General features: G+C 49.7%; 1 protein-coding gene across 1 annotated transcript; it reads right to left on the bottom strand.

The window, feature by feature from the left end:
* Positions 1-2,288: 2,288 nt before the first annotated feature.
* IL22RA1 (interleukin 22 receptor subunit alpha 1) lies at positions 2,289-16,036 on the bottom strand. Its single transcript, XM_006924429.2, has 7 exons — positions 15,963-16,036; positions 12,121-12,253; positions 11,048-11,226; positions 9,196-9,371; positions 8,076-8,214; positions 4,286-4,407; positions 2,289-3,242 (listed from the first exon to the last, which is right to left on the bottom strand). The coding sequence occupies exons 1-7, from the start codon at positions 16,003-16,005 to the stop codon at positions 2,289-2,291; spliced, it is 1,746 nt and encodes a 581-aa protein (XP_006924491.1). The 5' UTR covers positions 16,006-16,036.
* Positions 16,037-20,699: the final 4,663 nt, after the last annotated feature.

Raw genomic sequence — 20,699 nt, 5'->3', positions numbered from 1 at the left:
GTCCCAGCCCAGCTCCCCTGGCCGGGACACTCTGCCCTCTAGCGGGTTCCAGCTGTAACCGCAGGCCTGGGCTGCTTGAGACACCAGAGAACTGAGGGGTCCTCAGCCTGCTGCCTGCCGCTTGGTGGGACAGGGCCAGCCTGAAGAGGGTCACAGGACTCAGAGCCACTCATTTCTCTCCTCAGGCATTCAGACTCCAAGAGTCATGGAGTAGCTGGGACATCTGTCACTATAAGGAGCTTAGAGAGCTTTGTGAGTCCCAAGAGATGTTTAGGGTTTGTAATAATAGTAATAAGAAGAAAACCTCTCTGTATTACTCTATTCCACTTACCTGGTGAGAGCAGCCCAGTTGTTAAGCTTTGGCCAAGTGACAGGGAGCGGACTTGTTTGCAATGGGGAATCGGGGAGGGGAGCATTCGTGTCATTTTAGTGGCTGCCAAGAGGAGCATGGGCCTGGAGTGCTTGTGCGGGGCGGCCCACCTCTCTGTTACAGAGATATTGGGTCTAAACCAGCAGCCCTGAAGAGATGTTAAATATTAATTACACACAGATAAGAGCACCACCTGGTACTGTGTCACAGGGAAGGGAGGAGGAGACCTATCTGGGTTCAGAGGAAGGAGGACACTGTACAGTAAAGGGTCACATTGAGGCAACTGGACTTTGGTCCTGTTTCTCAGAAATGCTCAGACAGGGCTTTGGGACAGGAGGGTGACTGGGGTGCTTGCCCTTCAAGGTCCCCACAGGGGACGTCCCCTCCTTATGTCTCATCCTCCAGAATCCAAACCGGTGCGGAAAATTTCTTCTCTTGATGAGGACAAAAACTTGAGCTCCGACTGTGTCATGGCCTCCCTGGGGGCCCGTGGGTGAGTCCTTCTCCTCTCTGGGCCTCGGTTTCCTCATTGTAGGGGTCATCGGAGATGTGAATGATACCAAGGATGGGCCAGCACTCTGACACACAGAGGGCCCTTTCCTCAGGTGGGAGCGGGCAGGCCTTGGGGCTCCATGCGAAGAAGGTCCTCTGAAAATGCCACCGCCGCCCCCAAAACAGCTTCCACCTGTAACCTCGGGGAAAAGGGGCCACATCCTTTTCCTTGCTCCCTCCACCAGACAGTGCAGCTCCTCTGGCTTGGCCTGGAGCAATTCTGTGGAAATCAAGATAACCTGAACCCATGAGAAGATGCCCTGTCTGAAGCCAGCCTGAACTGGGACAGTGGGTCACCCTCCCTGTGCTGTCCTATTAAAACAAAAAAAATCACAACAGGAAAGAGCTACCATTTATTGGGCACCGCTCACGTGCCAGGCACTATGAAACGCTTTACAGACATGATGTCGTTTCATCCTCACCACCAGTCTGAGAGGTAGGTGTTCTGACCTCCCTTTGCAGATGAGAAAACTGAGGTTTTGAGCAGTGTTTCATTTGCTTGAAGTCATACAGCTGGTTGGTGGCGAGGCTGGAATGTGAACCCAGGTGGGCTAATCTCAAGGCTGGGTTTCCAAAGTTATGAAGTAAGTACTGTGTGTTGGTTGTGTCTCCTTCGGGGGCCCCATGGCCCCATGTTCCTTTCAAACCCTTCCAGGATCTGAAACTCCTGCCCACAGTAAAGGTCTATGTGTGTGTCTCCCTTCCTGGTAGACCTGCACTTCACTTGGGGTACAGCCTTCAGCAGAGGAATGAAGTCGAAATGGTGCAACTTCAGGCAGTAGTGCTGGCTGGGAGTGAGCCCCAGGCCGCACCCCTCCCTGGAGTCTTGCCATCGTGCTGCCTCTGGCCTTGGCAGAAGTGCGGGCTGTTCTGGTTCTGCCCAGCCTGCTATGAGGCATCCTTCTCCAGGTTTCTTTTCTCACCTGGGGAACCACAGGGGGAGGCGGAGACCTCACTCTCAGTTCAGTGATTAGGAAACTGGCCAAGAGTGGGCTGAGGAGAGGTAGGCTCCTGGAGACCTTCGTGTCTGGTGTATTAGGAGCGAGTCTCCGCGCATTAACTCACTGGACTCTGACTGGCCCGTCCTACCCTGCAGAACTCTGTGTGCACACACTCGTCTGCACATGCACATCTGCACGTGATGCACACACGTGACTCCCCTGGCTGGAGTTCTCATGCGGCCTTTTTGCTCCAACAGGAGCTCAGCCATGGCAGGGGCCCAGCATCGTCCTTCCTCTGCTTCTCTCCAAGGCACCCACCAGAGGCTGGGCTGTGTGTGCAGCATGGTTGGGTTGGGAGTCATAGCCGAGGATGTGAGGTCGGGGTGGGGACAGGGAGGAAGCCCAAGGCCAGCCCCTTTCTCTGCTCACGACTCCCACTGCACAGTCAGGGCCAGGCCTCTGAAGAGAGAGTCCAGTTCTGTGGGCTGCTCCTGGTCTGAGGCTCGAGGGGACGGGCTCTCGACCTCAGTCTCAGACACTGGACCCTCGTCCTTGGGACACACGAGAGACTCCAGCAGACCCCAGGGACTTGAAATCTGGTCTGTAGGGGAACATGGGAGGGGAGGAGTGTGTAGAGGGAGGGACACTGGTTGGCCCTCAATCTGGACAGAGGAGAGGAGAGGCAACTGGCCTTTTAGGTACCTTGGTGTTCCTGGCTCCCCTCTGGGTGGTACATTAGTGTCAGGTCCTCTCTCTGTTTCAACCACCAGATGCTGGTGGAAATATTTTGCTTCTTGGAGCTCCTCCATAGCCAAGGAGGCCACTCCCTGAAGAGAAAGGTCACATGCGATGCAGCTTCCAGCTGGTGCTTCTTCCTGGAGCTGACCTTTAAGCCTGTGGTGTTTGGGACTAGAGCGTGTCACAGGTGGGGAGTCTTTGCCAGAGCCTTCCATGCATATCCCATAGGAAAGAGGCCAGCTGTCCAGCGAGGCTTGAGGGTTGTAGGAAGGAGGCTGGACCTTGCAGGAGGCCTGTGGAGTGTAGGATGGGGGTTTAGCTTCGGGGGTGACTTGAGGTGTGTAGGATGGGGGCGTGACCTCAGGGGTAGCCTGAGGAGCATAGGATATCGGAGAGAGTGTCTGGTGAGACGGCATTCCAGGGAGCTGGAGGATGGAGATGTCTGGCTGCCCGATGTAGGTGATCTCAGACAGGCTGTGTCGCGATGGGGCTCCTCGGGGCTCCCTGGGCCCAGAGACCATGACCTGGGAGTACTGGACAGGCTGTGCCAGGCTGCTGGGGCTGCTGAGGTCTAAGGCGGGGATCAGGATGTGCTCCTGGATGAACTGCAGAGGCTGGAAGGTCAGTACATGCTGGATGTTCTGTGCAGGGACAACAATGGCCAACTGTTAGGGACCCGTTCTCAGTTCCCCGAGGGTGCCGTGGGTGGGTGAGGTCCTCCAGGCGGAGGCAGAAAGGATGGGCTAAGCCATCAGGGGCTTTATCAAGATGCATATGGCACACAGTCTCTTTGCCTCTCTGAACGCTGGGGCTTTCATGAAAGAGCAGGCTGCCAACTTGTAGTTGAAGGCCGCTCCTAACACATGGGTTATCTCAGGGAGAGAGATTGCGGCTTGGTTTCTCTAGGAGAACCAGATTTGGGGTCACTTTGGGGTATGCTCTGGAGGTGGTGGCCCACAATGCTCCTCACTCATGGGTCCCTAAGAGCCTGCTAGAGGGGGCAGGGGGAGAAAGGATGGGGGAGAAGGGGAGGCTGGGAGAGTTTTACAGGAAATGGCTCAACTGGGCTATGACATTGAGCTAAATGTCATATGGGCGAGCCCGTCAGATGGGCGAGAGCCACTTAGGAACTTTAGCAGACACAGTGCTGGTGGCCAAATTGGGGCTGCGATGTGACTCGTGTGGTTAACATAGGGCTTTACATTTAAAAGCTTAGTTGCCAACAGTTGAACATTGGGAGATGTCACATTATAAACTGAAATTCTGACTTCTCTTAAAAAAATGTGAAGATCTGGCACACTGGGCCTGCATTGCCAGAGGACAGTACCTGGCTGTCCTTGAGACAGAGCGTGAGCTCCGGGGTCCCCACAGTGCCTGCCCCTCTTGGGCCCTAGCAGCGGCCTGCTCTCTTGGATCCTGTGTTACCTGTCTGGATGTGGAAGCTTTCAAGCCTCGTGAATGTTCTACTCTAAGCCCACTCTTCCTGAGCACCTGCCTGCGCCTCTTCCATAATCCCTGATGGGTCATGTCTTTGTTGGCTTTAGGTTGGTGGGGAGAAATGAGGCCCTAATTTTCTGCATTGTATGTTGATCTCTGCATTTCAGGGAGAGCCTTGGACCTGTATCCGCTGCTGCTTTGGGGCCCTCCCCAGACCTCCCCCTCCTGACCACGTGTGGCTGCTTACCAGGGAGTTGGGAGGCGGAGGCGGCTTGGTGACATATCTGTAGCACAGGTAGCAGAGCCCTGCTACTAGGAAGCCCATGGAGAACAGGAAGGCGCCCGAGAAGGAGTAGGTCCACGTCCGGTCTGTATGAGCAAAGAGGCCAGAGCAAGTTGGGTGAGGCCGGCCTCTGGGCTGGGCCCATTCCGTTCGGATGCTGTAAACTCAGGGCTTTTCCTCCCCTGCCCTCTCAGGGCGAGGCTTGGGGACACTCTCCTACCCTGAATATTTGCAGGGCTGGGGCAAGAGCACAGAAAGAGGGCCACCCACCCCGTTTCTACATGTTCAGCATTTGTAAATTATGTTGTCACGCTGTTAAGTAAAATGGGTTCTATGCTCCTGCCTTGACAAATGTCCTTTCCACAGCAACCTGGAGGGCCAGATTTGAATTTTGAATTCTTGGACTCTTTGGGGGGACTATGATGAAATGTGGAGGTGCTGGGGAGACTGCCATAGGCCTCTAGCCCAACCAACTTTACCCCCTGCTGCCAGGGGCCTCACACACATGAATATGGATGCCCTAGCCCACATGGCCAAGCTCATCTGTGCCCCCTCAACAAATAGCTACCTATTGGCCACCCTTTAGGCCAAGGGTCTGCACATCAAGAGTGTCTCTCCTTGGTGGGAAGGACACAAGGAAGAGATCTGCCTCAACTGGACACAGGCTCAGGGCATCTCTACAGGGAATTTTGGGGTCATAGGTACTCAGAATGTGGTCTAGAAGGGAGGTCACAGGCTCCAGGGGGACTTGTCCACTTGGACCAAAGGACTCTTCATCCTGTGGGGAGGGCCATGGCAAGAGTAGGGCCAGAGTGGGGCCTTCTAAACTGGGTCCCTCCTGCCTGGGTCTGAGGACAGCCCTGACACCCTGGCAGGGGGCATGAAGTGACAACAATGGAGTTCTGTCCTCCCCACTTCCCCATCGGGGTAAAAGGCTGGGTGTCAAGGAAGAGCTCGCTCAGTAGGGGAGCTGGGCGGGGGCAACACCCTTTCTAAAAAAGAAAGAGAGGGACGATTGAGGGCTTAGTACCAAGCCTTCTCCCTACGGTGCTGCATCTTTGGGATGGGCACAGCCAGTTCTTGGCACGACACATTTCCTGTTACCAGCCCACGTGAGACTGGTGAAGGGTTTGGTAAGGAAGAGGTAGTTGGAATTTTTTTTGATTAAAACTGGTACTCTCTTATTCCTGGGTCTCGTGTGGCTTCAGCTTGGGAGCTGATCCTCAGCTGCCAATGACCTTGGCAATTGCTGTGAAGGCTGTGAATCGCTGGAGCCTCTGCTTCTAGCCCACTCCTCTCTCTTCCCCAAGGCCTGTTACTCAAGCCTCTCTTGGTCAACTTCTCACTTCAACGATACCTTGTCCCCTGTCACATGACACTCTTGGCACTGCTCTAGGGAGAAGACACCACCTGAATGTCTCTACTACGTGACATGCCTAATGGAAAACCACTGCTCCTTGTACCAGGATAGGATAGGAATGTGGAACATTCCCATATGCCATTTCACCTGAGGGGAGGCAGGAAGAAACACTAGAAATAACACTGGAGTATGGGGCGTTAGAGATCGGGCTCAGCCATGCTATGCTGAGCTCCTTCTCTCTGCTGCACGACCCTCTCACTTATTAATACCAGTTGCCGGTGATTATTCTTACAACTGGGTGGCGGTGCTCTACCTGTGTTAGAGCAGAGTGCCAGGGATGCTCCCTTCTTATAGATAATAAAGCTGGTTCTCAGGAAGGTTAAGTGCCTTGACCAAGGTCACACAGCTATTCAGCGGAGAAGCCAGGATTGACACATATCACTCGAAAGCTGATCCTCATAGCCACTACACAAAGATGCCTCCATTGCTTTACCTGTTAAAGGTGGATATGGGGTAAGATGACCCCTAGAACCCTTCCCAGCATTAAGATACTGGGATGTTACTCTGTGACCTTCCTAGATAGACTGAGAGGGAGATAAAGTGGAGATTCTGACAGACCCCAGAATATGGGGTCAAGCACAGGATATATCACTCTACAATAAAAGTAAGAGGATTAAATGTGCAGTAGAGGGGATTAGCTGTATGCAAAGCAGTGGTTAGAGCTTAGGCTTCAGGATCAGATGAACCGAACTAGGGTCACTTACCAGCTGTGTGGTCACCAGCAATTTGCTTAACCTCTATGAGCCAGAGTTACTCCTCTGTAAAATGGGGATGAGGCTACCTAACTTGCAGGACTGTCACAAAGATTAAGTGGGATGATATGGGTAAAGCATTTAACACAGTGCTCGGCAATAGAGTGAATACTTAATAAATAGTAGGAATTGTTATTAATATACTTTCTTTCTGAGGATAGGGCGCCTTCTATATGTCAGCAGGAAAGAGCCAACAAAAAGTGTGATTTATATAAAAGCAGCTCCGGTCTTAGAATAACATGGCATTATATCATGAGCTAGATCATGTAGGGACAAGCCAGCGAAGGATAAGGGTGGGTGGTCTGCATGTTGTCAAGAAGCAGGGCCAGGCAGGGCTGGGCCACAGGTGAGGTTTGTCTAGTTCGGTCCAGGGGAGCGAGTCGCGAATCGTCTCTATGCTCCCAGCTTAGCGCCTGTAACATCGGTTCCCTTATTCTAGTTCTCCTCTTGCCAAATTCCATTCTGGTCTCCCAGTGGAGCGGCCCTGTCTCTAGGAAGGCCATGCCCCGTGTAAGTGGCCAGTGCTGGCTGTTCCGCCAGGCATGTCGTCCCCTGAAAATAAATGCACTGGGACTCTGGTGAAGAACTCAGTCTCCTGCGGACTTTGGGGCCGCTGATGAGTTGGGTTTCTGAACAAAATTGAGGACCAGAACCTACTTGATGATGGTTCTACCAACCTGCAGTTATATCCTAGGGCTCAGCTTTGCAGCCACCTCACCTCTGGTCATTAGAACAGAAATCACCTACTGACATCATTAATCTAAACGAGATGACCAAGGTGGAGACTGGTTTTCCAAACCCATTCTACCCACTGCTATTACTTTCATCCTCCAAACTTGCCACTCTGAGCATTACAACATTTATGTTGATGAAAATAAACACTAATAAAAATGTCACAATGCTTACGATGAGAGTTGAGTGTCGATGCGCCAGAGGAAGAGAGCACGGGACACCACCCCACTGAGCTGATGGCTTCAAACTATTTCTACAGTAGCACAATGGTGAGAACGTGGTCTCTAGAGTTAGGCCTAGTTCTATGGCTCACCCCTGGTGTGACCTCGGGTAAGTTAACTTAGACACTCTGAACCTGTTTCCTCACTTGTAAAATGAAGATGATAATAGAACCTGCCTCATAGATTGCTCATGAGGATTGAGCTTAATAGTACCTGGTCCCTGATTAGCATTGCAGAAATGCTAGACGATATCACTGTTATTATTGTTTGACTTTGGAAGATATCGAGGGACCTTTTTATCTTCTCTGCTCTCCCACTGCGAATTATTTCCCTGTATATCTCACCTAGGTTAATATTAAGGTGAAATTGATTTAGCAGAGTACATACTAAGCTTGCCGGAGAGAGGAAATCCGGATGTAGGCTGGAGGCTGAAGATCAAACATATGCTGTAATAGCCCATCAGCTAACGCATTTATGGGTAAACAAAGATTGACTTTAATAATACAGTAATAACCCTTCCGTAGTTTTTCAGAGCACTGCCAAGCCTCACCTTGGTTATAAGGAGGAAAGCACACAGTCAAGACTTGAATTCAGGAGTGCCCCCACCCTCTTGCTTCAGCCAAACTTACCTGGCAATGTCCTCACTCGGCACATGTAGGGGGCACTCTCTTTGGACCAGGTGGGAACAAAAATTATGATGGTTCCAAGGAACTCGGTGTCAGGGGTCAGGCCAATAAACTCGTATTCTCTCTGCTTTCCTCCAAGGTGCTGAATTTGACAGAGAACCCACAGAGACTCCTCTTACACACCAGTCTCCATACGGAGTCCAAGCAAGGCTGCTCACGCCTCTGCCCGGGTTACTGCATTTAATTAAATGGTTCTGCCAGCTCCCCAAACCGGAAACTGGAGAGTCAGTCTGCTGTGCTCTACTCCCATTCCCCTGCCTTCTGCTTTATCCCCAAATCTAGTCAGTCACCAAACTCCATTTACTTTTACTTAGAACAATGTCGGCCACACAATAAGCACTCAATAAATACTAGCTGCTGTTAACACCACTGCCACCATTAACACCATCAAATCCGCCACCACCGTGACTACCATCACCGTCACCACCATCACCACCAGGATTACCACGGCCACCACCACTACCATCACCACCACCATCACCACCCATTTATCAGGAGGCTATAGCAGTCATGAACGTGTATGTGCCTCATAATAGAGTTTCAAATATGCACAGAATTAAAGGGGAAAAATGGACAAATCCACAGTCACAGCTGGAGATTATAACACTATCAGCAACTAAAAGAACAATAGACTTCCACCAAATCAGAAAAGACATAAAAGATCTAACTATTACCCTTAGCCACCTTTATCTAATTGATATACTCCACCAAACAACTTCAAGATACATGTTCTTTTCAAGTGCACATGGAACATTCAGCAAGATAGGCCATATACTGAGCCATAGAACAAATCTCCATTAATATATAATGACTGAAATCATACAAGAGTATTTCCCTGATCTCAAACTGAATTAAATTATAAATTAATAACAAAATATTCAGTAAACCCCCAAATATTTGCCAAAAAGTAATTGTGATAAGGACTCTCCTTGCTTGATATTCTTAAATTACTCTCCTTGACTATTGAAATAATGATTCCTTCATCCTCCATTCTAGACCTCTACAGCATATCCTCAGCCCGTCTTCTCGACTTTATCTTCCCATGATGGTTCCACCTATTTACCATTTGGTAGGTATGGTTGACGTAGAGGTCCAAGCGGTAGAATAGATCTTGGAAGATATCCTCCAGGGTCTGCTGGTGGCCATCCCCTGTGTAGAAGGGCGTGGAGGTGGGATGGACAATCATCTGGATGGATCTCACTTTGGGGATACAGGTCACATCAGGTGGTTTGATAGTAGCTGGAAAAAGGAAGAGAGAAAAAAGATTAGAAAAGATCGGAATCAGCCAGTAGTATCCGAGGCTGCCCTGGACCATAGGAAATGACTGTTTTCCTACTCCTCCCACTCCCACCCCAGTTATGCTTCTGAAAGCATCAGCTAAACAAACAGGCAAGAAGAGAGAAGTTCTGCAATCAACCAGTGTTTGGGTTTAAGGCCAGCCAAGGAGTGACCAAGGGTGAGTAGGAAGAGCCCAGGGAGAAGGGTCTTGGTCCCCTAGGTTGATCATGCCCTTGGCCCGGCCCCCACACATCCCAGTCCACCCATCCCCACCCTGAGTCTGCCTGAAGCACCCATCCCCCTAGTCTATTGGCAATGATAGCTTTGGGGACTGATGACGGTTCAACGACCTATCTTAAATAATGTTTGGGGCAATGGCCAGAACTAATAGTTTAACCTTTCTCCAGAAGGAACTTTCTAAATAACCAAATGACCTTTACTGGTTTCCAGACCCCTTTGGGAACTGGATGAATGCTATAACTCTTTTCTCCTCCAAAATGTACTTATATAAAAGTCTTGCCCTCAGTTTCAGGGGTTCATGAACCCTACACCCCCTGAAGCTAATTTATAAAAACCCTCAAGAGTCCATTGACTTCCAATATTAAAAACATCTGAGCTAGAAGAATGTTCACTTTAGAATTGTTTATAAAATTGAAAAGCTGAGTTAAATGTCTTCAAAGGTGAATTAGGGAAGTAAATTAGAGTACCTCTATAGAATGGATCATCTTTAGCCATGAAATATCATGTTGCAGAAAAATATTTAATGGGCATGAGCAAATGTTCATGATACCATTATATGAAAAATAAACAATGAAATTACAAGAGCATATACAGTTTCTAGTAACTGTAGTTATATTTAAGTGTTCTAATTATTTTGGGCTACTTTTATTATTATTTTGGGTTTTTCTATATTTTCCAAAATTTCTACAATAAACATATTAATTGAACAAGACAAGAAAAAAATAAATTGTTTAATTTAATTTTTTATTTTCTTAAGAAACCATGTGGCTGTTAAGTCAGTTAGTGAACATCATCACCTGCTTAACTTGTGTGGGGAGTTTGGCAATGCATATCATTCATTCATTCATTCATTATGCATTGAGCATCTCCTATGTGCCAGGCACTATGCTAAGGGCTGGGAATACAGTGGATTCCACGCTCACACACGCCCTCACCGAGCTCTTGTGTCAGTGGGGGAGGCTGATGGTATACAAGAAGCAAACACAATAATTGCAGATTGGGATATGAGCTATGAAGACACTGAACAGTTTACTGTGACAGGATGTCAGCAGGTGGTAACCTAATGAAATCAGGTTGAAGGCTGGGAGTGAGGATGCTCACTTAGGAGGTGATGTTGAATCTGACACCAGACTAGGATTGGAAAAGAGTAAAAAGGAGAGGTGGGGGGACAAGTGCAGAAGCCCTGGTTGTGGTCAAGAGAAGATGAAGGTGGTCCGATCTGGGGTGGTCGGGATGGAGATGAAGAAAGATGAACAACCGCACTGGGGATGTTCTCCAGTAGGGATGCCTTCCCTAAAAGCCACAATCCCAACAGCTCCCCGCTCAGCCCCCTGAGGCAGAGTCCTTCTGGGCCAGTCTCCTCACCTCCCCATAATAAGAGGGGCTCGCCTACTCACTGTGTTGCAGTGAGCTGAACCGGTCGGTCATCTTGGTGGCTGACCGACCTCCCGTGCTGATGGCGGTGACCCTAGCATAGTATTGTTCTGTGAGGTTGCTGGTCTCCATGGTCAGGTTGCAAGATTTCCGGGTGATCCGCTGGCAGCCCGTCTTCACCAGCCACTCGACCTCTCCGTACCTGTAGGCAAGGGAGGGGCCGGAGCACACCTTCAATGAGCAGGCCTGGCATCAGGCCTGTGGTTTATTAATAATGATAACAATATCGAATATTTACTTAGCACTTTCTGTGTCCCAGGCCTTTTATGTGGATGATCTGTTAGTCCTCACATTGATCCCGTGAGGTTCATATGTTATTCTCCCTCCTTTTCAAATAAGGAAGCTGAGGCTTAGGAGTAAAAATGCCTCTGGGGAGCCAGGATTTGAATCCAGCCAGTTCGAGTCCACATTCTGGGCTCATTGTCACCCTCGTCCTTTGAGGCAGGCACTGGTATCCCACTTTACAGATGAGAGAACTGAGGCTCAGAGAGAGGAAGTGACCTACCACAGGATGACGTGACAGGACCAGGAATGAAACCCAGGTTTGCAGACTCCTGAGCCCATGCCAGCCCTCCTCCCTGCGTGAGAATGGTAGCATGGGCCGGAGACAATGGGCACGGCCATTTGTTGACCCAATCTCACCAATGATAATAAAACAATTTTCTGCCAGGTACCAGTGCTACTGACTATCTTATTTAATACACCTAAGAACCCTGTGATGAAGGTACTATCGTTATCTTTATTTTATGGATGGGGAAACTGAGGCTTGGTGTGGTTACCCAATCGTCCAAGGTTATATAAGTGAGAGCTAGCATTTGAGCCTGGGCAGTTTGGTTCTAAAGCCCATACTTTTAACCATTATTTTATTCTTGCTCTGCAGAAGAAACATAAAGTAGCAGAGATATATTGGGGGGCGGGGTTTGCTGTGTAACACCAGTCCCGGTGAGGGGCATGGGGACGCATCGAAGGGGGGATTTTCTTGGAGGGATTGGTTTCAGAGCAGGTCAGAAGAGGTCGAATTGGGAGGGAAGCCTACGTCTTATACTCGACACTGTAGACTGTATCTGGGGTGCTCTCCGGTCCGCTGTCCCAAGTCAGGATGTTTTCGAAGTTGCTGGACTGGAATTTCACGTGCTGAAGAAGATCCGAGGTGTCCTCAGCAATGTGAGCTGCAGGAAGTGGGACCAGGGTAAGCAGATGAGTTTGTGGGCTCCATACCCCAGCCTTCTAACAAACTGCCCAAAGAGGGGGAGCGAGGACTAGCACCCACTCGCCAGAGGCTGCGCTCACTGACCATCACTGTTCACCTTCACTTAGTTTCTTCTTCATTGAGCTATAATTCACATTCCATAAAATTCGCTATTTTCAAGGGTGCAAGTCAGTGGTTTCTTAGTATATTCACAAAGTTATGCAACCATTGCCACTATCTAATTCCAGAACGTTCCATCACTCCCAAAAGAAGCCCTGCATCCATCAGCAGTCACTTACTATTCTTTCTCTCTCCCAGCCCTAGGCCACCACTAATTTGCTTTTTCTCTATGGATTTGCCTATTTGGACTTTTCATATAAATAGAGTTATATAATATGTGGTTTTTGTGTTTGGCTTCTTTCACTTAGTGTAATGTCATCGAGGTTCATCCATATTGCAGCATGAATCGGCACTTATTTTCTTTTTATGGCTGAATAATATTCCATCATATGGATATACCACATTTTGTTTATCCATTCATCAGTTGATGGACATTTGTGTTGTTTCCACATCGTGGTTATTGTGAATAACGCTGCTGTAAACATTTGAGTACAAATGTTCAAGTAGACATACGTTTTCCGTTCTCTTGGGTGTACAGCTAGGAGTGGAATAGCTGGGTCATGTGTTAGTTCTGTGTTTAAGTTTTCGAAGAACCACCAGCTGTTTTCCAAGGTGGCCGCACCATCTTGCATTCCCACCGACAATGTTTGAGTGGTCCGGTAATTCTACATCCTTGCCAACACTTGTTTTTGTCTCTCATTCACTTCTTAACACCATTCAAAGTTAGCGTCCTCACCCATGTTTCAGAGATAGTCAACTAAGATGTCTAAGAATTAACTCGTCCAGAGTCAAGTTATCAAGGATGGAGAAGATGTGAATTCCTGCCTCTCTGTTGGCTGAACCGACCCCTGCCCACCCACAATGTGCCTTGTTGGGAAGGCAAAGGCTCCATGTGTGGTCATATGGACTTCGCAGTGAGAAGGGATGCTGACTGAGGCCACATGTAGGCAGGGTGACCTTTCTGTTTAAGCAATCAGAACTTCAATTTCTTCGTCTCTAAAACAGGAATAATTTGACTTGCCTAAAAATGAACAACAATGACAGTAGCAGCAGCTGACCTTTGTGACATGCACATTAAATGCTGGGCACAGGGTTAAGCCTCTTACTTTATTAAATCCCCAAGATGACCTCATGAGGCGGTCATTACTATTATCCTCATTTTATGGATGAGAAAAACCAAGGCTCAGAGAGGGCTTGACTTATAGGACTCTTCTCTCGGCCCTCCGAGATTGGTCTATGGAAAGGAAGAGGGTACAGCAAAATGGTGGCAAGGGCCGGCACTGGCTCTGAGTGTGCTTGGAAGGGCTGGTGGGCTGGGCGGGAAATAAACAGGTGCAGATCCAGTTGAGTCGAGGCCTTAAGGCCTTGTGTGTGTATGTGTCTTTGATATGTATGTATGTATGTATGTATGTATGTATGTATGTATGTATGTATGTACCTGGATGTGCCCAAGGTATAAGGAAGCGGACGGTTATGTATTCCCCTACTCCAAGTCCACACACAGTACTTCCGTGAGAGAAGTCCATGGACTTGGGAACCTCCTGTAGGGATGGGGAGGAATTTTAGGACAGCCCGACTGACCCTGCTGTGTATCCACTGGCTAAATCTAAGGCCACACACTTCTCTAATCTGGGTTGGTCAGGCCTAGCAGTGGCAGAAATCTTTGTGTTCCAGAATTCCTGGAGACCTGGAAAGGGGTTTAGGGGATGGGGTGGGGGGCGGGGCAGGGAGCGGGTCAGTCTTACTGCCTCTAGACAATGTAATAGCTGTGCCACTGAGCCCTAAGGTGTGGCTGACATCTTGTTCGGATTCTGGGCAGAATTGAGAGCTGTTATTGAGGAAAGGGTCCTGGATTCAGGGCTGGGTCTTGAGGGGAGGGAGGGAGTCCACTTGAGGTTAGAACTGAATAGTGGCTTCTGGCGGGATGCTGGGGTCAAAGGCGAGATGGAGACTGGGATTTGAGGGAAGGCCAGGGTCTGTCTGGAGGTAGGCTTAGGCTTCCCTAGTGGGGGGTTAAGGTCTGCAGTGGGAAGGTCGCTGATTGGAGTTAGTACCCTGGTGGGCTATGCGGGTTGCGGGGAGGCTGGTGGCTGAGGCTGGAACATGCTCAGGAGGTGCTGGCCCAGACCGGGTGGAGGCTGGCACCACTTTTCGGGACGAACTGAAGTTGGCTTCCTGAAACGGGGTGGTGGATCTTGGCTGGCCTCCCTCTTTTAGGAGGTGTGAAGGGCTAACGAGTTCTCCCCTTTCTTCCCACCCCGCTCGTTTCTTTGCCTCCCCAGCATCTATTCCTCAGTCTGCGTCATTTCTGCACTTCCTGGGTGAAAGTCTACGTTGTAAAACCCTGGGAAGACAAGTGTTGTTGAGACTGATGGACTGGCAGACCTTATAGAAGAAAGTTTTCACAATTCCATGGAAAAACAATTCCCAGTTGGGAAGCTGAGGGAAAACAAACAAAAACAATTCGACAGGCTCTGGAATCAGCCTAAGAAAGCTGGGGTGAGGGAACCTGGGTCCCTTAAGTGACATTAACAGTCTCTGAAGGACTGTTTCCAGTGAGTCCTCCATCTTAAAGGGCCAGGAGCCTCCAAGACTCCCAAACGGAACGGACGAAGATCTAAAGGAACATGTCTTGGGGTCTCTTGGGGATGCACCATGTCTTCCTAGCTCATCACAGGTCTAGTGCGTTGGGCCCAGTGGGATGCCAGGGGGATGACAGACTGGAGGGGCCCAGGCAGCACATGGAAACACTGTAGATCCAGTCAGCCCTGGCCAGGGTCATTGGCAAGGGGACTGGGAAGCCTTGGCCCTTCATGGGCCCATCCTGCACTTGAACTAGAAGGGGCCATCTTCCCCTCTGCCGTCAGGACTATGCTGTCACTTCCAGAGAAAGTTCCCTGAATTTCATTAAACTTCTCGAGGCAGACGCAATCTAGGATCTCACGTGTTTGTCTGAAAGTTCTCCATAATGATCATCAAAACATCCATCTAATTTGATTTGAAAACTATGTCTTTTAGTCCTGTTTTTTAGTCCTATTTTAAGATCTAATAATGCGGCAGACTTGGCCACTATAGGAGAAAATGCTTTTTCATGTCTAGCAAGAGGTGCCCAAAGAGGCCCCCACAAGGTGTGGTGGGAGGCCATGGCCAGACTCAAGCTTCGGCCACCTGTCCCTTCTCTGTGTCCCCTTGTTAGGCCAGTGCTAGACAGAAGCAGGGGATTGAATGGTATAACTTCTATCAGAACGATTTGAGGGGTCAAAGAATGTCCTCCCTCAAGCCAATTCTCCACTCACTGGGGTGGGGGATCCAGCACCCCAGTTCCGACAGTTGGCTGCATCCCTGAGTCTTGAGGGTCAGTTGAGTCTCTGGAAGAACTCAGGGTCTGAGGGCCCTCATTCTCCCCAGTAACCTGAGCCACATGCACCTCTCCGGTCACTCAGCACCCAGCTCAGCCCTAGCAGAGAAGAAACTGAAACTGGCTGTCCTGGGCTGGGCGGAATGTAGGGCCATGATCCTGATCGCTGGCTTCTGCGGTGGGCGGGGACCACAGGGCAGTGGGTACTCACCGACCAGGGATCCCGCAGCCAGGATGGTCAGTAGCGTCCTCATCGGGCCGGGCACAAAGCCCTCTTTTGGCCTCCACTCTGGGCCGAGCACTGAGGGAGGGCTGGGAAGATATGCCGCCTTGGCAGCTGACTCCACCTGGGCTGGGGCTCGGGGCGGGGAAAGCCGGGGAGGGTGGGACCTGAGCAATGAGGAGCGGGTACAAAGGTGCCTGGCTTGGGTGCTTCAGAATTCCAGGTCCTGGGTGTTCCCTTCTAGTTGCAGAAAACAGCGACAGTGACAGGCCAGCTTGTTTATCTGGTCTGGTGGCTGATTCATCCCCAGACTCTTCGAGCTGAGAGGCAGAAAAGGCAATAAGAATCCACGATGTACAGCCTTATTAGAGAGCAATTGGGCACTGTGTATCAAAAGCCTGCCCCAGTAATTCCGTTCCTGGGGGTTTACCTGAGGAAAATAGCTGGACAAAGGAGCAGAACCTACATTCCAGAATGTTTCTTGTGGCAAAGGAAAAGCTAGGACTCCTCGGCTTTGCTCCAGCAGGAGGAGATAGATATAGGATGTCTGCTGCCCCTCCTGTGCCCCATAGCAAAGCAGGTCCCTCATGCTGGACGATGGGACGGGACCAGCTTTCCTCCTAGAGAGGTCGCTGGGGTGAGAAGCCCAGGCTCGCTTACCTTGAGCCTTTGAGGTCTGGAACCTGCTAAAGGCTAGGAAAAAACAAAACAAAAACAAAAAATGGATCTCAAATTGAACTTCAGGGACTCTTTCTACTGTGCTAAAGATAGGGGCAGAATTCATGAATGGGCCTTTAGCTTGGGACGATGGCTATCAAGCTGCTCAACCAAGCTGTCATTCTGCTCAGACAAACTTCCTCTTCTTTGAAGCCCATGCTACACGATGCTTGTGACAACTCTAGCCCACCACAGTCTCACAAAACAAAACAAAACAAAACAAAACAAAACAATACAAAGCAAAACAAAGCAAAACTTCTAGAGCTCTGGTCTGCTGCGCATTTGGCATGGTCTAATATTACTCTTCAGTTTAAGACTGGAAAGGAGAGACTCGAGTCGGGCAAGGTAAGACGAGAGGACCATGTTCAAATGTCAGAGGGGCTGCTGCGTGGAGAAAGGTCTAGTCCCGCTCTGTGAACCACCTCTAAACAGGACAACTTGGGGTGGGGGAAGCAAGGGGATATATTAAGGAGACAGACTTTTTCTTTTTCGATGTCAGTAAAATCTACTTTAGTCAAGGCACTGAGGAAGGGCCTGGTGTTTCTCCCTCTTATTCAGATTTCTCATAATGGTAAAACAGTGCTAAAAGTTTGGGACTGTGGCTTCTGTTGGGATGTTCTGAATTCAGATATACTATGTGCAAATGAAGATCATCTGTATTTAGTGAATTTAATTCATCCCTATTATCAAAGAACATATTGCTCCTGATGAAAAGTCCCACGACTGTTGATTCGTAAATTTCTAAATACATACAGTCCAGCTCTGTGCTCCAGTGGCCCCCTGTCACTCCCCCATCCTAGTAAGTATTGTATCATGTGATTTGCTTCCCCTTGTCGCCGACTATGGGGACAAAGCATGTAACTTGCTCCCCTCGACATCCCAGCGTCCACTGGAAGCTGGCACACAGCAGGTACATGGTATTATTTGCTGAATGAATGAGTGAACCAGGGTGAGCTGGCCAGGGCTTCAATACTGGCTGTGGAACATCCCTAAGCTATAGAAAAAGCAGATTCTAAAATGACAAATACTCAGGAATGTGACCTGCTCTTGTCCCTTCTTTCAACACTCAGGGATTCCAGAACCTGTTCTGTAGAAGCAAGAAAATTCAAAAGGCAGTGCGGCGTGCTTGGGGGCGGGGGCAGTGCTGAGCCATCTCAGGTTTGTGACGCAACAGTGAGAACCTGAAGGAGATCCTGATCATTCACGGAGGGAAGAGCAAGGAACGAAACTCCGGACACTTGCCCCAGAGCCTCTTCTTAGAGAAAAGCCTGAGAATCCGACGCACGTTAGAATCCCCAGACCCGTCCTGTGTCAGTCAGGGACATTGATTTAGATGTTCCAGATGGGGCGTCTGGGTCTTGACCTTAGCCTGCACCTGACTCCAGGTGGCCTTGGGTAAGTCTTGTCCCCTCTTTGGGCCTCAGTTTCTCTGTCTGTCAAGGAAGCTTGGTTTAGAAGGACTCTAAAGGAGCTTGGAACTTGAATGGCCTCTGCTTCTGTGTCACTTCGGGGTCGGAAACCTCCTCTGACATCTCAAAATTCCCTTTATGGCGAGCGTCAGAGACATAGCACAAATTCAGCTCAACAGTTACTGACTCTGCTTATAATTTCGGATCTCTCTCAGAGTAGAGTTCCTGAAGCTTATAACATACTTAGAAGACCACGCTTCTTCATAAAGACATTAAGGATACCTGGCGTCTCATGCCAGGATTGGGGAGCAGTTGCAGATGGCCTCTGGGAACCGGGAAGTGAACAGAATATGAGCTTTGGGCAGACAGTCCTGAGTTCAAATCCCAGCTCTGGCACTTGCCTGCAGTGTGCAGGCTGCTTAATTTCTCACCCTCATTTCTCTCATCCACAAAAGGGAAAAACAACAATCTCTACTCCTCGGAGTTGCTGGGAGGGTTAAACGAGCTGGTGTCTCCTGACAGCTTCTGAGGCGGAGATGATGCCTCCCGCAGTGTCTTCTCCGTTACAACGTGAGGACAAAGGACCAAGTGAAGTCCCTTGAAAACTTTGCAAAAACGCAGACTCCTGGATTGTAGGCATGGGGCTGGTGGGAGGGGTCCATGAGGACAGTGATAAATGCGTTAGTGTCTGAGGCCGAATTCCAGGCATGTGGGAGTTCGGGCATCCTACAGGTTAGGTGTCGAGGCTGAATCAGGGTTATTTAGAGTAGAGGCATCCCATGAAGGGATCCGGAGCTCAGAGATGGGAGTAGGGGTGAGATTCTGAGCCCCTGTTGGAATCTGGCTTCCAAGACGGTCCATTTAGTGTCCGGAGAAGCCATGGCTTATGGCAGGGTGAGATGCGCTGTGCAAGAACCGATGGGACTCGCCCTGGAGGCGTCGACACCTGGAGGGGGCCTCCCACCTCACTTTCTCCTCCTAACCCACTTAGAGAGACGGCGAGGGGGTAAAAAGACTCTTGATGATTTATAAAGATCTGTCACATCTCTATATCCTGTATAACCACACGCTGAGGGGTGGGGCTGGAATGGGTCCTGGTGCCAACTCATGGAACTGACTCACTCACTGAGATATAAAAGTAACTTCTGGACTGTTTTTTTTTATTTTTTTTAAATCTCTCAGCACATTTACACCACTCTGCGTACACAGGAATGAGCTCAAGGCAGATGTAAGCAAGCAGCCACTGATTGCACAGGAATAATTAGGGGATTAAGGTATTGTTTTGTCTCCCACTTCTGCCCCTCCCTCGACATTTCCCTCACTGAGCAGCACTAACCGCGCCACCTTGGACCAGAGGCTGGGTCGAGGAAGAGCAGTCATCCACATGCGACAGGAATTTGGGATCTGGGATGGTATCACCTAACGCAAGATCTCTGGCCGTCTTATAATTTCAGTAAGTCATATAAAAACGTTAGTCAGCCACGACCAGCCCCTACTGACTCCAATTTACACATCAATTCACTTTTTCATTTCTTCGCTCATTTATTTAATACCAGGCTTTCACCTGTGCTAGGTGTTGGTGCCAGGAGGAAGACTGTCCCTTCCCTAAAGGAGTTCTCAGGATGTGACCTCCATCACGCCAACCCCCTCCTCTCCCAGCTGCCCTGAACACTGTTCTTGTAAGAGCCTGTGCAATCCAGCAGCCTTGGCATCCCACCACTGTCTGGAGGTGGCTGCAAATAGGCCAAGAGAAGCTTAAGAGCTGACCTGGCATCAAAGGGCAGGTTGGGAGGCACCTGGAGAGGAAGTTCTAGGGGCAGATGCTCCAACCTGACCACAAGCTGCAATATGCACATAATGTGACTTGGCAAGGATATTTGGTTATAAGTATTGAAGGTCCTGGGTTTGGCATCTGCCCTGGCACCAGTAAATGGTGACAAATCTGCAAGAACAATGCTGGGCAGTTACCGGGTGGCCCTGACAGAATTGCTGGAAGCTGAGAGACCCTCCTCATTAGAGACCTACATAAATAGTTTGGGTTTGCAAGCCCAGGCAGAAAGGAGGTTCCGTAATCTTCCATGGACCATAGTTGCAATAGGGTGCGCTTTCAGGGTGGTGGGCACAGCTCCGGCCTCATGATAGTAGGCGGTGAATGTCCTACCCCCACCCCCTGGCGCTCACCTTTCTCCTGCACTCACTTTGATGGAGTCCAACTGCAAGTGTACCTGCAACTCTGCAGGAGGGAGCAGCCCTCTCCACAGGACCGATGGGAGTTGGTGGATAAATTCTCCAGTTCCTGTCCCTGGCAGAACAAATCTGGAGGGTCCAACCGTGAACTCCCAAAGCCCCTCAGCGGGACAGGGCCCCAGTTGCCTGGGGCTGTGACCTGTTTGATTTTGCATTTAGACTGGCTGCCTTTCCTCTCTCTGGCCTCCCACCTCCCCTACTAGTCTTTCTGGAATCACTGCCCTGCTTTGGAGTCCCAAATCCTGGTCTCTGGGTCAGCTACTGGGGACCCAACCCACAACTCCTGTGGTCCGCACAGCTGGATGAGTGGTGAGATGCCATTGAGAAATAAGAGCTCACACTTTTCCATTCA

Source organism: Pteropus alecto, unplaced genomic scaffold (genome assembly GCF_000325575.1).
Source record: "Pteropus alecto unplaced genomic scaffold, ASM32557v1 scaffold39, whole genome shotgun sequence".
NCBI lineage: Eukaryota > Metazoa > Chordata > Mammalia > Chiroptera > Pteropodidae > Pteropus > Pteropus alecto.
Note: the sequence above shows the minus strand (reverse complement) of the source record. Positions and strands in the feature narration are given on the sequence as shown.